General features: G+C 38.4%; 1 protein-coding gene across 1 annotated transcript in view; it reads right to left on the bottom strand.

Moving 5' to 3' along the window:
- The window catches only part of LOC134792470 (tachykinin-like peptides receptor 99D), a 35,736-nt gene extending 30,988 nt beyond the window's left edge, over positions 1-4,748 (bottom strand). Inside the window, exons 1-2 of the mRNA XM_063763753.1 lie at positions 4,693-4,748; positions 3,785-3,905 (exon numbers count right to left, since the gene is read on the bottom strand). Coding sequence (XP_063619823.1) covers positions 3,785-3,895 — 111 coding nt within the window. The 5' untranslated portion in view covers positions 3,896-3,905; positions 4,693-4,748. The remainder of the gene's footprint in view (positions 1-3,784; positions 3,906-4,692) is intronic.
- Between the last annotated feature and the right edge of the window lie 12,603 nt (positions 4,749-17,351).

The following is a 17,351-nucleotide window of genomic DNA, read 5'->3' as shown; positions in this document are numbered from 1 at the left end:
AGCCGTCAGTAATTTAACCTCGGTTAATGATGCTTTTTCATCGGGGAGTAAATACGGGAATTTCAGGATGATAACATTATTTATCTTTGTTGCACTAGGTTAAGGCATATAATTATATTTCCACATATATATAAGGTAGTCACGGATATTTTTACAGCTGACTCGGTTCTCGGAGTACATTTAAGTATGAAACATCATTGGTTTTGTTGTTTTTTTGGAGAAAACTAGGAAACAAATTTGCTACGTTAAAACACCCTGTTAATAAGATAGAGACCTCTTTAGACATTCTAGAACCTTTTTAAACTTGACGTGACGTGACATGACAGACAGTATTAAACATCTTGACAAGTACACAATAGGGGTGATTATTTAAAAAATTAATTATAATATTTTTTTTTGTTCGGTAAATGAAAACAAAAAAATGATATACAAAGGTTCTTTAATTACAGTTAAACGTTAATTGTTTTAATGTAATGTATTATCTCTTAAAATATTTAAACTAATTTGTTAGCACCTTATATACGGCACTTCAAACATGTGTTCTATTTGCGATCAGTAAGACTGACATTCGATTGTCATTTCTGAACTGTCAGCCTGGTAAAGGGTTAAACTACTTCACTCCAAAGTTTGCTCCAGAAGCCGGACTTAAATAAACTCTATCAGTCAAATATAAGGTCAAACATTTATTACACAAAATTAAGTAGCCGTTACAAAAATGGGTTTAATTCATTTGGTACTTATTTGAAATAATCAAAATAGGAACAATGGTACTTAGCCGAATCTTCGTAGAAATGTGAGTCAGTGAACGTCTTTATCTATAAGTCCTCCTATAATCTATAAGTTATAACTTCCTAACCTTCGTATAAAAGTGCCATATGAATTCATATAATGCACATTTCGTGTTTTTACTTTGTTAAAGCCGACTTAGAGTAACGAATCTGTTTCGAAACTTCTACTTTCAAAAGGTCATAAATATAATGGATTCTGCACATAAAACGCGCCGTTTTAAAGAAGGCAGAGAAATAATGTAAGGGGGAAAAATGCAGAGAAATCCTCTTAAGAAGTCGTAGGTACTTATACATTGAGATGAGAAATAGATTGATTGCGAGCGTGACGTCCATTTCCTTGTTTGTACTAGGCAAGACGTTATTTACTATTCCGAATCACGAGAGTGTACCCTTGTCACTTTACACGTGTTACATTAGAAGTTTATTTATTTATAAACAAACCCTTGTTTTGATTAGTACACATTCTCAGATAATATTGTCATTCTCGATGTCTTTTGTGTTAAATGTCGTCATTATTTAACTGTAATTGTCTCGCTTCCCTTCTTCGCTTAGTTTTATTTTCCTTTTTATTGCATTATTTTTTCAGGTTCAGCCATAACTTTGACACTGATTCACCATAAAGGTCGTCGCTTGCCAATGAGTATCAAGAGCCCATAAAAATAGGCGTCACTAATCCATAATTGCTTGTGTCGCCGTCATCGAAATCGATGAGGAGGACTATATATTATGTATCAATTTGCATCGTCAAGAATAAAACATGTAAATGCAAAGCCACAAAGCATTCAATATTTCTTGAGTTTGCTTGAAATTACCTACACACTCTGAGCTCTTCTCAGTCATAATAAGTTCTACATATTTTGCACAATCAAGACGCCTCAAGAGTAGACGAGCTCAAAAGCAGTTTAAAATAAAATTAAATATTATTATTAATCTAGAAGGTCTTTAAAATTTAAAGACCCAGAAAGGCCCGATCTATTTAAAGTTTTAATAGATCGGGCCTTCCTAGGGCAACTGTAGATACCGAGGCGTAGTAAAGTAACTGAATAAATAAATGCCCAATTCGTTCACCACGGCAGAAAACTAGCCTAGGATGAATATTTAGCGGAAGGGCAGATGTGAAATATCTTGAGTACTTAGTTCTCAAATACGAGTAGGCGCGATTTAGCGGCATGTTACCGTGAAATTACCTTTTAAGATGTTTATCGTACAAGATCAGAACGCCTACGCTAGTGCTTATGGAGCGCTGCGTAGACTTATTTATGATTAATGTTTGTCATTGAGTACAGGCCTTTTTCAGCGACGATAAAAAACGTGTCTCGTAATTCGCTCTGCTCGATCAAATAAAAATCAACGTTGCGTGCTAGCTTTTAAGTATCCTTTCGGGATTCAAATATTTCATGTGTTAATGACGCTGATACCGCTACATTACTTATATGGTAAATCAGTTTTAAACTGTATTAGACAGAAAACTAAGAAGAAAGTCGGAAGAGCAGCTGCGAACTGGTTATCTTACTTCGGAGAAGAGTGAACTTATTTATTAGCTCTTGTACTAGTTTTAAACAACTTACTTATGGTTCCCACAGTAAAGTAGAGAAAGTTTTTATTAAGGTAACATTCCATTTCTGACCGCAGCTGCACTACTGCTCCGACACGTCGATGTTATTCCATAGTAAAATGAATGACAAGACAATGAATGACAGTAACGTCGCAACAGTAGTGCAGCTGTCGTTGGAAATGGACTGTCACCTTTAAGGTGACGTTCAGATTTCAACAGCTGCATCGAGACGTTCGAATGTCAACTGCAGCTGCGTTACTGTTGCGGCGTCAATTTTGACGCTTCTGTATCTTTCAATTTCCTTGATAAAATGAATGACGGAACGAACGTCATAATCGCGGTAGTAATGCGGCTGTAAACGTCACTCATTATATCAAGGGAATTTGCAAATACAGCGGCGGCAAAAACGACATCGCAACAGCAACGCAGCTGCAGTTGACATTCAAACATCACCTTTATACACTACCTGGGATTATTGCTACCTAGCTGTTGAGCCCAACTGATGCAGACACGCGTAGGTATTTCTTTCTGTATGGTTAATAGGCTAGTCAAATTAAATTTTTCACAGGAATACTTTCATTTTGTTCTAAATTAGTGTATTCCGAGTTTGCTCCATTCCAGGAGTTGTGGAAACATTTCTGCTCTTTTTCTGTTTTTTGCTTGTAGTTCAAAAACGGTACTGACGGAAAATTTGCTCTGATCATGATAATAATTGACATCTGAGGATCCGAAAGATACCTTTATATGACTTCGTAGTCAAAGATTGTAAAAAACCGGCCAAGTGCGAGTCGGACTCGCACACGAAGGGTTCCGTACCATTATCTATAAAAACGGTCACCCATCCAAGTACTGACCCTGCTCGACGTTGCTTAACTTCGGTCAAAAATCACGTTTGTTGTATGGGAGCCCCACTTAAATCTTGTTTTATTCTGTTTTTAGTATTTGTTGTTATAGCGGCAACAGAAATACATCATCTGTGAAAATTTCAACTGTCTATCACGGTTCGTGAGATACAGCCTGGTGACAGACGGACGGACGGACGGACAGCGGAGTCTTAGTAATAGGGTCTCGTTTTACCCTTTGGGTACGGAACCCTAAAAATGGCCGCCACTTTACTTTCTTTTTTTTTTGTACAATCGTGTTAAAATCCGATTTTTTTTTCACCAATGTCTAATCCATCACAACCTTGCTGTTAGTGACATTGTAATTGATGGTGGGTTCCTTTTACATCGAGTGGTTTTGTCAATCCAGGGTAAAATGTATCTCCCAAGGCTCCCAAAATTTCTCTACTTCTCCTGGGATGGAGCAAACTCGGATTATACGCATTTAGGACCAAATGAAGGTATTAAAATTATTTCCAGCTTGCTAGGAATTAATTCCTCAAAACGCTTTTTTTGGATTTAATTTGACTTGCCTATAGTTTATAAGTTGCATAACATACCTCTGTGCTGTTGCTGTCATTAATATATCGCTTATTAACTTCATCGTAGAGCGTGAAGTAGAAAGTGGTGACGTTGACGTAGTTGTTGGTGGGATGCGATTCCGCCATCATCCTGTCGCGCCTGCATCAAACAGAAAGTTTGTGGTTAACAAACAATGTGTATTTTTTTAACATCTACTGTACTGTACCATATGTTCTTGTGAATAAACTTTCGTTTAAAGGATGACTCACGTTAGACCGGGCCATGTCCGGGCCGGAGCTTCCGGCGCATCGTTTTCTATGGAAAGCATCACGTGATCGCCTGTCATGTCTTGGAAAAGTAAGCGCCGGAAGGTCCGGCCTGGACACGGGCCGGTCTCACGTAAATCATCCTTCATTGTTACTTTCATATCTAGGTAGGTGTCTAAGAACAAAACCGTTCGTGTTCTCATCTCAAGCGGAGGAGATCGCTCGATAAGTGTGAATGTGGTAATTTTGCAGACTAGATGAATTCACTGACGCTTTACGCTCGGTATCTGTAGGCAAAAGTTTTACGAGTATAGCTGAAAGTCATTCGTCTAAACTGGGAGCACTGGATTGGAATAGGCTGATATTGATATTTATGATCATCATCATCATCATCATCAATAGCAGTGCCCTGTCATTACTACGCGACAGACTTTAGTAAATATAATTTAGGTGTTTGTTAGAGTTAGACCGAGATAAGTTTGCAACGATTTTGATAGCATACGTAGTGCAAGTGTTATTCATACGTCATAATTTTATATAAGTTTGACGTTTAAAATAACACGTGCACTGCGTGTGCTATCAAAACCGTTTCAGACTTGTCTTGGTCTTGTGTTAACTCTACCTATTCAACATTTAGCTGAATAAAACATAATTATATAGGTATGTGAAAGAGAATTCACCTATGGAGTACGCCAGTGTTAGGCCCCACTCGCCTGGCATCATTGCATTAGGTCTGCGGACAATAGTATAAAGTTAATTTTTGTACAAAACTTTGAGGAATCAAGTGCCTTTGTTTGAGATAGGTACGAACGCAAATATTGCCTGTTTGGAAAAAAAAGGGATAGATTTTAGATTTAGATTTAGATATTTATTCTCATAATATTAAATTACATTGTAAATTATGCTAGACTAATCTACATGAATTTATATTATGATCGTCATTCATATTTACATAATATTATTTAATAGATACAAATAAAAAAAATGTCTTAAAATAATTAATCTTATGTCAACACTTTATCCATTCATGTCAAAACAAAATACGGGAATAACTAAGTACGAGTATCTCTTAATGATCGTCATGTTTTAAATAAAAACTAGGTACACATTATATTATACATAAATCAATAACTGAAAACATGTCAAATTTACACGATTCAATTTAAATGTCAAGGTCATATACTCATTTACAGAATAAAGTGGATTATCCAATAAAAGGGCTCTCAGTTGACGTTCAAATGTTTCGTCAGATGTTTCCGTACGTAATTGTGGATAGTTACCCTTATAGGTACCAAACTTTCTGACATAAGTCATTCCTAATAGCTATTGATCGCCTTTATCCTTTATTACTATATACTTGCAGCAGCACCAAGTAGCGAGTCAGGCTTTGGTCAGGCTATAAAAGTCAGTTACTGTACCTTTATGGAAGTGCGAGCAAGTGTAAAAGAAAAGATTTATCTTACTTTCCGACATTTCGTTATAAAGTTGATAAAAAAAGAGTGTGAGATTGACATAGTTTTAAAATCAGTTCTATAGCTACATAGCTACTAACCTATAACTCTACAGAGCGGCTGGATAAATACATTTTATCCATTATCATATTAAGGATGACTCACGCTAGACCGGGCCGGAGTTTCCGGCGCTTCGTTTTCTATGGAAAGCACCACGTGATCACCGATCAGCCGTCATAGAAAATGACATGTCGGACGCCTCGGCCCGGTCTAGCGTGAGTCATCCTTTACAGACTCCTCAGAAACAAAAAGCTGCCATGTGCTATAAACGGAATATTAAGATGGGCTGTTCCGATAAAAAGTGAATCAAGAATTCGGGATGATGAACATTTCATCGAAAACCATTCGGTGTTTTCCGAGATAAGGGCGACCAAGATTTTCTGTTGCAAAAAATGAGAAACGTAGACGCTGATATCAGCGTTTCTTAATAACTACGCTGAGCTGAAATTACTAGGAGTATTAATCCTTTAATGGATAATGGATTTAAGCTAGTGATGTACCGACTATTGATTTGGCCGACTAGCCGACTAGCCGACTAATCGGCGCTCGAATGGCCGATTAGTCGGCCGACTAGTCGGCTAGTCGGCCAGATCATTAATTTCGTATAAGTTCAGGTGAAAAACAATAGTTTTGCTCCTTTGGTTGCGCCATTCATCATATTAGCTTGGCTAAAAGGTGTTCTCTACTGGTTCAAAGACCTATCACAAGAATCCTCGTTCAATTTCTGTCTTTAGTTATTTTATTTTACGATCCTGAGCAGACCGTCAGTACAGCTTGTAGGAAGTATTTCCAAGGCTCTATTTCCCGTACGTAGTCGCCAGTTAAGAACCTACACCCTGTGGTCAGCGTCTTTACGAGCAACGTGCCCTGTCTAAGTCTCTAAATTTTGCAATAAAATTAATAGTTCCTCATCATGGCTCCACCATTAAAAAAAAACAAAAACTGAATAATAATTATAAAAATTAACTATCGAACTTGCACATGAAATTACACGAGAATCAGTTGAGATCGACCTGTAGAGGAAAACACCAGCCCACCAACATATGATAACGATCAAACGGTCAATTATTTATATGAACAAAAGTTTTCGTATGCATCCAGAATACGTATTTTAGTAAAATAAACATAAAACATATGGTATTCTTTCACTAATAAAGTGCCGACTAATCGGCCATTTTTGCCGACTAGTCGCCGACTAATCGCCGACTACAAATGTGGCCGGATAGTCGGCTTTCCCGACTAGTCGGTACATCCCTAATCTAAGCCTTATTGTTAAAAAGATGACGTTATAGGGTGGGGGTAGTACGGATTTGATGGTCATAACTACTTGTCTACATGACAGCGTGATAAAGACGTGATCTATGTCTATCTGTTTTAATTGTGCGGTGTTGAACAGTAACAGTTATTTTATCATGTGGATAACGACATCCATAATACGCCGCAGTGCAGTATAAAGCGTTCAATATAAAACGAGTAGTACGCATTTTGAAAAATTGAATAATCCACCGCCTCGGGCAAGACTCGAACTTGCGACCTTTCGAAACACCAGTCCGACCGCTCTTAACCAATTGAGCCTTGCCAGAAGCATGTGAATCTTTCCACTCCCTTCTCGCAGACGTATCTGCTTGATAAAAACCTAATCAATCAGTAATCTAACATCTTCATTTCTCGTCAAAATTAATTAATCCTTTAACTAATCTAGTTTAACTATCTGTTGCTGTAAGTTATTCGGTTTCTGAAACCTTAATTGCCATGTGTTGAGTGTGATTCGATGTGTGATACCATTCTTGCTTTATTTCTTAACAACGTGGTCTCTCATAGCTGATGTTCAATTACTGATTTTCAGATAGATTTCTTTAATTGATTAATGTTTTTTTATTCCACACATGGCAAATATTTTGCTGTTGTCCGAAAGTGATTTAATAGTACATTACTACAGAGGCCGGGACGAAAGGGGTTGCCGGCCGAAGACATATAAACGGATAGGTCTGAGCGCGGGCAACCCCATTTCCCGCCGAGGTATGTATACCTTGTGCTTTTCTCAAACATGCAATGAAATAAATAAAATAAAAAATCCACGAAACCCAAATTTTATTTATAGAAAAAACTAAAAGTAAAGTACACCCAAAATATAACCAACACGTACCTATATCATTATCACGCGTATGTTTTACACGAGTCGTGTATTTTTACTACCCGTATATTTTCATGTATCTTTGATTTTTTCGCCTTGTATCCGTCTGACTGTCGTTTTCGTCACATAAGTTTACATTTTATGTTGATATCATGTTTCACATACATCGTTGCTTTATGCACGGAGTAATTAAGTATAATTTCCACAGTGTTGACGAATTTGTAGTTACATTCATTTAAAATATGCCACAAAACTGTTTCTAATAAACTGTAAGCCATTTTTCTTAGTTTCTCAAATAATAAAATTGCCATAAGCAACCATATACATACATACTTCGTCTTTGACTTGGCGGCAGAGGCAGCAAGTTATTAAAATCAATTCTGCTTACGCTGCCAATTCCAACGCCTACGATTACAATTAATATTAAAGCCTGACAACAGTTTATTTAACCCTGAGATAGTGTCGCTGGAAACAGCTTACGTATGGCAATAATGTGCGTACGTCATGTATAGTCGGGGTAGTGGGCATTGGCTTCATGTTGATACTCGTATAATGTCAAAACATTGCTTACAGAGAATTCGGTTCTTTCAATTTATCTATTCGTCAAAATCTGATTCTAAATATTCAATATTTATATATTCTTCGTTTTCTTACTCTGACGAAGTCTGATTTTCATCAGATGTTGTGTCGCTTTCAGGACCACCAACCTCGATTATAAACCGTTCAGTCTCCAATTCCATTATAGGATTTTTATCGTCGATCTACATAAACCTTAAATGAAATATTAAAGTTTAAACCAAACAACTAACCAGTTCAATTAAACCGCACTATATAATGTCAATACCGGTCATGTCAACAACCAACTTTAAAACATTGTTTATTGGAATACTATGTAATCCTTCGTCTTTTTTAAGCTGTAAGTATTTGATTGCATTCACTACAATTTTTTTCGCATCTTTGGTAATTTTTTTTAGCATTTTTGTAATAAAACCGTTTATATTTGAATATATTCGTAGATATTTTCCGTTTGTTTACACACATGACATTCGATGACATCCAACGTTCGTTGTCAAAGAGTACTTGTTGCCAGTAAAAGAAATTAGTACCATTGAAAATCCGCAAAATGGCAAGAGTCAAATAAACTGTTGTCAGGCTTTAATTTCATTATTTCGTCGGAACTCATATTAAAGTCAAAAAATCAACAACGCACCATAAATCCAATAAAACAGAATGAATATTTTTCAACTTTACCTCCATAACAATTTAAAAAATATAACTACGCGTGTTTGAGTAGACCTTTTTACCGCTAACGTTTAGATGAAATGTTTTAAATGTTTTTATTTGTGTAGTTATATTTATAATTTAAAATTATAAAATTATAGAATGTATTATTTATTAAGTTTATGTTGATTTTATACAAATAAAACTGCAAATTATAGCAAACATTGTTTTGTTTTTTTTTTTATAGGCGTAGTGGCAGAGTGTCATTACGAACCATAAAGCAAATACTGCCTCCAGTTTTTTTTAATGGATGAATGCCACGATGCTGTGTCACAAATATCTGTGAAATGAAAATTAAAAAAGAGGACTTTGCCGGCCTAGGCCTGCAAGATGTGTATGAAATTCCATTAACGACCTTTTGTCCTAGCCGCACCTGAAACGTCATACTTCGCAGCATAAGGAACATAACATCAATATTTCATTGCATGTTTGAGAAAACGTTATTTAATAAAAATATTATAAAATATTAGATGAAAAAAAAATTACTGAATTTTCCAGTCCATTAAAGTATCCATTACAAAAAATGTTACCCGTTTTTAAAAGCTAGAATATAACAAAATAAAATACCGAGTGACACAAATCGTAATTTATTGCGTGCCATTCCAATACCTTTTGGTCAGCTACCAAAAAAGAAATATTTCTTTCAGGAGCAAAATTATTATTTTCCCCTTGTAAATTTTTACGCCCCCCCTAGTTCACTTCGCTGAAGGCGAAGTCGTTTTATGTGTGCAAGCAGCGTGCTGAGGTTAAACTCTTTTTCGACATTGGAAATGTCTTTTCGTTCGCTCCAGTATACGGTCCGATTTCACGAAAAAGTGCGATCCCCTTATATCTCGGAAAGTTGTGAAGATATGATATTAAAAAATAGGCTCAAAAGACGCATAATCACGAGAGCTGTAAGGTGCAAAAATAATTATTCGAGAAAGTCAAAAACAATAAAAGTTATGGTCGAAATAATGAAAATAAAATTCAATTTTTTCCGAATTTTTGATTTTGGTGCTCGATAATTTGGAAACGAAGAATGATATCAAAAATTTGAGAAAAACGGCTCTGGACAATTTAGTCAGCTACAATTTGAGCCTAAAACAAAGACGATCGGGTTAAGGGTTTGCCCTGTAGCCTAACCTTAAAATAGTCAAAAAGTCAGAACGACATTTTTCACAGGACATTTATGACTTCATGTTTCGCAGAGTTCGTTATCGGTGTTTGTTGTGAATTAGAGGGAGAGGGAGAGGGAGAGGGAGAGGGAGAGGGAGAGGGAGAGGGAGAGGGAGAGGGAGAGGGAGAGGGAGAGGGAGAGGGAGAGGGAGAGGGAGAGGGAGAGGGAGAGGGAGAGGGAGAGGGAGAGGGAGAGGGAGAGGGAGAGGGAGAGGGAGAGGGAGAGGGAGAGGGAGAGGGAGAGGGAGAGGGAGAGGGAGAGGGAGAGGGAGAGGGAGAGGGAGAGGGAGAGGGAGAGGGAGAGGGAGAGGGAGAGGGAGAGGGAGAGGGAGAGGGAGAGGGAGAGGGAGAGGGAGAGGGAGAGGGAGAGGGAGAGGGAGAGGGAGAGGGAGAGGGAGAGGGAGAGGGAGAGGGAGAGGGAGAGGGAGAGGGAGAGGGAGAGGGAGAGGGAGAGGGAGAGGGAGAGGGAGAGGGAGAGGGAGAGGGAGAGGGAGAGGGAGAGGGAGAGGGAGAGGGAGAGGGAGAGGGAGAGGGAGAGGGAGAGGGAGAGGGAGAGGGAGAGGGAGAGGGAGAGGGAGAGGGAGAGGGAGAGGGAGAGGGAGAGGGAGAGGGAGAGGGAGAGGGAGAGGGAGAGGGAGAGGGAGAGGGAGAGGGAGAGGGAGAGGGAGAGGGAGAGGGAGAGGGAGAGGGAGAGGGAGAGGGAGAGGGAGAGGGAGAGGGAGAGGGAGAGGGAGAGGGAGAGGGAGAGGGAGAGGGAGAGGGAGAGGGAGAGGGAGAGGGAGAGGGAGAGGGAGAGGGAGAGGGAGAGGGAGAGGGAGAGGGAGAGGGAGAGGGAGAGGGAGAGGGAGAGGGAGAGGGAGAGGGAGAGGGAGAGGGAGAGGGAGAGGGAGAGGGAGAGGGAGAGGGAGAGGGAGAGGGAGAGGGAGAGGGAGAGGGAGAGGGAGAGGGAGAGGGAGAGGGAGAGGGAGAGGGAGAGGGAGAGGGAGAGGGAGAGGGAGAGGGAGAGGGAGAGGGAGAGGGAGAGGGAGAGACGGATTTGCCGTGTAATAATAATTTTCTTGTACTCCCATTAACATATCCTGCTTATTAATCGAAAAATGAAATATGTACCTATACTTATGCGCCACGTCAAACTTGGATACGCGTGTGGAAATTTTGCAATTTGTTTGTTCACATGCGTTATGTCCAGGATACTTGTGTTAGTCTAAGATTAAAGTAATTATCATTCAACGTTTTAGTTTTATTTTGTAACTTTTTCCTTATCCAGACTTTCTCGTCGCTCAGCGACAATATTTTTTCGAATTCCGTAGATTCATTTCCAATGTGCTCGATAGTCGTGTGAGGCACGAAATCTGTGAATTTTTTTTTACAATGCGATGCCCTGAATGCGAGTTCTCTAAGCCGTATTAAACTCTGATAATTCCGTATCATATAAATTTGTATTGCATGAAAAATTTCTGAACAAGACTTGTGGTGAAATTGGACAAGTATACTAGGCACATAAACTCGTGTTAATGGAAGTAACTCGAGTCGATAATGAAATTGGTGGGCGTGTCATCGGCGTTTGCTGTGCGCTAAATATTGTAAATGAGCTTAGGCTGGCTCTATACAGTCATGATGGTTTAGCCCTTAGTCGTATTCATAGATTGGTATATGTTATTATTGTGCCGTATTCAGCAAGGTTGGAGGTCACATTGAATGACTGCTACTATGGAAACCACCGCAAACTGACAAAAAATTGCCTAAGCTAACATTGCACAGACTTTGCAACGACAAAGTGTAAAAGTGTCAGTATAACCCTCAAAATTCTATGAAAATATATTAGAGTTTATTGTGGGACTTCCATAATTTGCCACGTCAGAGTCGGTGCAGACTTCTGACAATCTGTGGATTGAAAAAATACCCTACACAGAAACCAAAATAAGTCATTTAATAAATGTGCGCGAATAATCTAATATAAAGAACATTCAATTTATTAATGTGTTTTCAGTATTTCAGTTTTGTATTTCAATTTTTATTTCTTTTTCTCTCTAGGTCCACCGTAAAAATACGAATTTGTTTATTTGTTAGATAGCTGAAAGAAAAATAACATTAAATATCTATTCACTAAATACAATCAGGACTACATAATATTATTATGAGCAACACCGCGAGGGAAATCTTCATCTTTATTACCTCTCTTCATAACTTGTCTTGAGTCTTAATACCTATTTGTTTAGTCATTTATGCTCACAGTCTCAAAAAATCGAATACAAAAAGTGGGCATCACAATGTACAATAATACCTACAGATAATAAATATTATTATTATGGACATTCTTACACAGATTGACTAAGTCCCACATTAAGCTCAAGAAGGCTTGTGTTGTGGGTACTCAGACAACGATATATATAATATATAAATACTTAAATACATAGAACACAACCATGACTCAGGAACAAATATCTGTGTCATCACAACACAAATAAATGCCCTTACTGGGATTCGAACCCAGGACCATCGGCTTCACAGGCAGGGTCACTACCCACTAAGCCAGACCGGTTGTCTAAGATAATTTCCCTATCAAAAGTAGGTACATATCTGCAAGACAAAAAACTACAACAAGCAAAAAATCGGCCCATCTTCAGTGTGCCTCAGTCCTAAGCCAACAACGGTTCCATAGTTGGCAAATGTTGACCGCGCGCCGCTGCGGTCGCATTTCGGTCTCAAATAATTGTGCTAAATAGTAGTCCAGCCTTAAATATATCACGTTCGTTAAATTTTATTGTTACTTAACAAACATTTATGTTTTAGGCCTTGTCCTGACTGAATAGAGTTCGCGACGTCGCGGCACAGCAAGTGAAACAATGAGTACGAAAAAACATAAGTACAGACAAAGAAGTACATATAAGATTTTGAAGTGAAAACTTCTTTAGCGGCGCTGAGCACTTTTTGAGGTGGGGAAAAAATGATAAACTCGAGACAGCGTAACGCGTAACGCGTAAGGCGTCTCTCCTCTCTTTCTACCGCACGGCGAAAATGTATGCCTGAGCCTGCTGTTTCATGTAGGCGGCGCAGGGCGCTTGCGTGACTTTATGTTATGTGTGACGGACAATGTTATTCTCCAAAGAACTTTTTCTCAAACATGCAATGAAATGTCGTCACTCCGGGCGTTATATCAGGCTTCGAAGTATCACGTTTAGGGCGGAGCAACTCCAGAGAACTGTAAAGGAATTTCATACAAAATTTAAGGCCTAGGCCGGGAAGTAATTTTTTTTTAAATTTCCATTTCACAGATATGTGTGACACACCATCGTGGCATTCAGCCATTAAAGTGATAACACACTATCGCACCGCTTTAAAAAAAACTATAGGCAGTTTATGCTTTATGGTTTATGGTACGATTTCTTTTTTTTTTTTTTAATCTTTATAGGGCTGTATCTCCTAAACTGTGCGTCGCAGCGCAAAAATAATAAAATGTTCGTTCCTCTGTAAGAAACCCTTAATTAATATTTAAAAACAAAACACACAAAAAAGAAAAAAAATAACAAAAAAAAACTTTATAATGCTGTATCTCCTAAACCGTACGTCGTAGCGCAAAAATAATCAAATTTTCGTTCCCCTTTAGGAAACCCCTTAATAACATTTAAAAAAAACACAAGAAAAGAAAAAAAAGAAAAAAAAATATTTATAGGGCTGTATCTCCTAAACCATGCGTCGTAGCGCAAAAATAATAAAATGTTCGTTTCTCTGTAAGAAACCCTTAAATAATATTAAAAAAAAAACACAAAAAGAAGAAAAAAAAACTTTATAATGCTGTATCTCCTAAACCGTACGTCGTAGCGCAAAAATAATCAAATATTCGTTCCCCTTTCGGAAATCCCTTAATATTAAAAAAAACACAAGAAAAGAAAAACAAACAAAAAAAAATTGTATAGGGCTGTATCTCCTAAACCATGCGTCGTAGCGTAAAAATGATAAAATGTTCGTTCCTCTGTAAGAAGAAGAAGATTAATATTGAAAAAAAAACTAAAAAAAAAGATAAAAAAAAACTAAAAATACTTTATAATGCTCTTAAACCGTGCGTCGTAGCGCAAAAGTAATAAAATTTTCGTTCCGCTTATGAACCCCACGCACTGAATAACCTATCACATTAGGACAAGAAACAATCATCATCATCAATTTTTATTATTATTTCACTGCATGTTTAAGAAAAGCACTATACATACCTCGGCGTGAAAAGGGGTTGTCGGCCTTATAACTATCCGGCCTCACTACGTTCGGCCGTCTATATGCATTCGGCCGGCAACCCCTTACTTCCCAGCCTCTGTAGTAATGTACTATAGTCATAACCTATCATAATCAGGTCAATTATTTAAACTGGACTTTTATATTAAGCAATAAAGCTCAATGTTCTAATCTTGTACGGGCTGAAATACGAGGATCTCACAGTTACATTCTAACTTTACATTCTAACTCCAATACAATTCAATAAAGCTACATCTTGATGAAATCGCTAATAAAAGTGAACTCTAGTACTGGTGAATAAAACTCAAAATATCATGACCAAATATATTTAAATGCGAGGTCTGCAAGGTAACTTTACAATTTCTATTCGAATTTTAAACAATTAACGCTACAAATTTAAGCTCACTGGCCAGCAATTTCGGAACTAAAGTTTTTCAATAGAAAGGAGGATGGGTCAATTATACATAGTGCTGCAGACATTTTCGACTAGTCATTGAGTTTTCACTTCTGTCGGCACTCCCGGAGTGCAACCCGTTGTTTTTTTATACGATGGGAAACAAGCGTAAGCGTGTGGTCCGCCTGCTCTTAGTAGCTACCGCAGCCTACTATGGGCGCTTGCAACTCTAGTGGAGTTATCTTTCGCATGGAACGGATACCGGTATTTTTTGTATTGGAATGGAAACGGTATTTTTTCGTTCTTTGTTAATTATTTCATTTCTAATTGGGCAATCTAATACTACGAAGAACTACCTCGACCCATGGTATAATAATATACTCCGCCTGGTACTCTCATCCCGTCTTTTCGTGGTCACGTGACTGACACAAGCCTACGTCATCAACTCATCATGCGATAGCGCTATATGATAATATGCGATAGCGCTATATAAAGCGGCAATGTTATTGTGACGTAGGCTTGTGTCACTCTGGGAAGAGAAGACCATGTTTTATTAGACTATGCTCGTTACCTAAATACACAACTGAGTCCTACATTTTGAGTATAAAATAATTCAAAAAACATGGTTATTTCGAAGTTTTTGCAAAAAACCGGTTCCGATCCCTGGTCTTTCAGAGCACGGGAGACCTTACTAACCATCAGGAACACAACACTACATAAATCATAAATTAACTAATTGAGGCTGTGAAGTTTTAGGATTAAGGGGGTAAATGTCTCGCTGCTGTAGCCAAGGCCATACCTAGAGTTTTAGTTAGAAATAGAGTCTTGAATGACGCCTATTAAGTATAGCGCAATGACGTCATAATCTCACTAATTAATGAGTTTTCAACATCCCATAAATCATACTTTTACTAACACAAACGTATATGTATGTCGGAGAATGGCTGAAATGTGCCATCTATCGCCTTCAAGAGGCGTTTTGTCATGCAAACCTTGACAAATAGAGCAAACTAGGGTGTTACGTACACTTGAGTGGCGTTCGACGCAGTTCCGCCAAGACGTCATAGAGTGCGCTCTTAAAACAATTGAAGTCCAGAACAATTGAAGTTATGCTGTCAATCAATCTTCAGAAGGAGCACGATGAGAACGAACGGGAGAAGATGACGTCTGTGGCGGCTCCTGGGTCTAATCCACTGGTTTGCTTAAGATAAGAAACGTAACGTGTGCTGTGATTTGTAATGAGTCTTGTGCAGTAAAGATTGTGAGTTGAACATCGTATTTCATTGAAGGCCCTCGTCATCCACGATTGAAGGTTCTGATGTGCTGCCGATAGTATGATACGCCCACAATTCCCGACATCAGAAGTGATATTATTTTCACGCTGTTTGGATTATGGTGATATTATTTTCACGCTGTTGCATTTTAAGTCTCTTAATGAATTGTTCGAAATGTATCTCTACCCCATTTCCGTTGAAATATGGCCTGATTGAATATCGTGATGCTACTGATGCTGAACTTGTTCATTCACAACAATGATCTATGTGCGTGTTATTGAAAGAGTTGAGTTGAGTTGCCTGTCAGTATCCAAAAGTTATGGAGGAACTTACTTTGGTCAGGTAGGCCGAGCAATGAGCTTAGATACCTCAGATTGTTGTATTCTGTCCGCAGATGTATGCAGTGATGCATACAATGTCAGGATGCCGTGGTGGTGCAGATGATCTGCGCTCTACAGACTCTTTTGGGAGAAGAAGATCTCATCTTCGCTCTAGTCTACCAGTGAAAATCATAAAGGGGGATGGATAACGTACGGAGGGACCCGTACAATGTCAGGTTGGCCGTGTCGGAGAATGGCTGAAATGTGCCATCTATCGCCTTCAAGAGGCGTTTTGTCATGCAAACCTTGACAAATAGAGCAAACTAGGGTGTTACGTACACTTGAGTGGCGTTCGACGCAGTTCCGCCAAGACGTCATAGAGTGCGCTCTTAAAACAATTGAAGTCCAGAACAATTGAAGTTATGCTGTCAATCAATCTTCAGAAGGAGCACGATGAGAACGAACGGGAGAAGATGACGTCTGTGGCGGCTCCTGGGTCTAATCCACTGGTTTGCTTAAGATAAGAAACGTAACGTGTGCTGTGATTTGTAATGAGTCTTGTGCAGTAAAGATTGTGAGTTGAACATCGTATTTCATTGAAGGCCCTCGTCATCCACGATTGAAGGTTCTGATGTGCTGCCGATAGTATGATACGCCCACAATTCCCGACATGTATAAAAAGTTTTCGCACTCAATAAATCAATTACCAGTCTTATTACAGAAAATATAAACATATTACGCGAATGTATTTCAATGCCAAGATAATGAACTAGTTAGTTTAGTAAGAGTATATTTTTAGATTTTACTCGTAAATATGTGCGTATAGTGAGAAAAACATTCGTGTGTCTTACATAATCTTTAATACGGATGTTTACTATGCTATACAACACACATTTTACATTCATTCATTCTTTTAAAATTATGGCTTTAGCCCAGTGGGACAATTTCGCCAGTATCAAGGTATTAGGAGCAAGGTAATACGACTAAAATTGTACGGTTAGTACAAGACAGTGTACTGTGATTTTATTAGCTCTTGTAAA

Source organism: Cydia splendana, chromosome 7 (assembly GCF_910591565.1).
Source record: "Cydia splendana chromosome 7, ilCydSple1.2, whole genome shotgun sequence".
Lineage (NCBI taxonomy): Eukaryota > Metazoa > Arthropoda > Insecta > Lepidoptera > Tortricidae > Cydia > Cydia splendana.
This window is presented reverse-complemented; position numbering and strand designations above follow the sequence as displayed.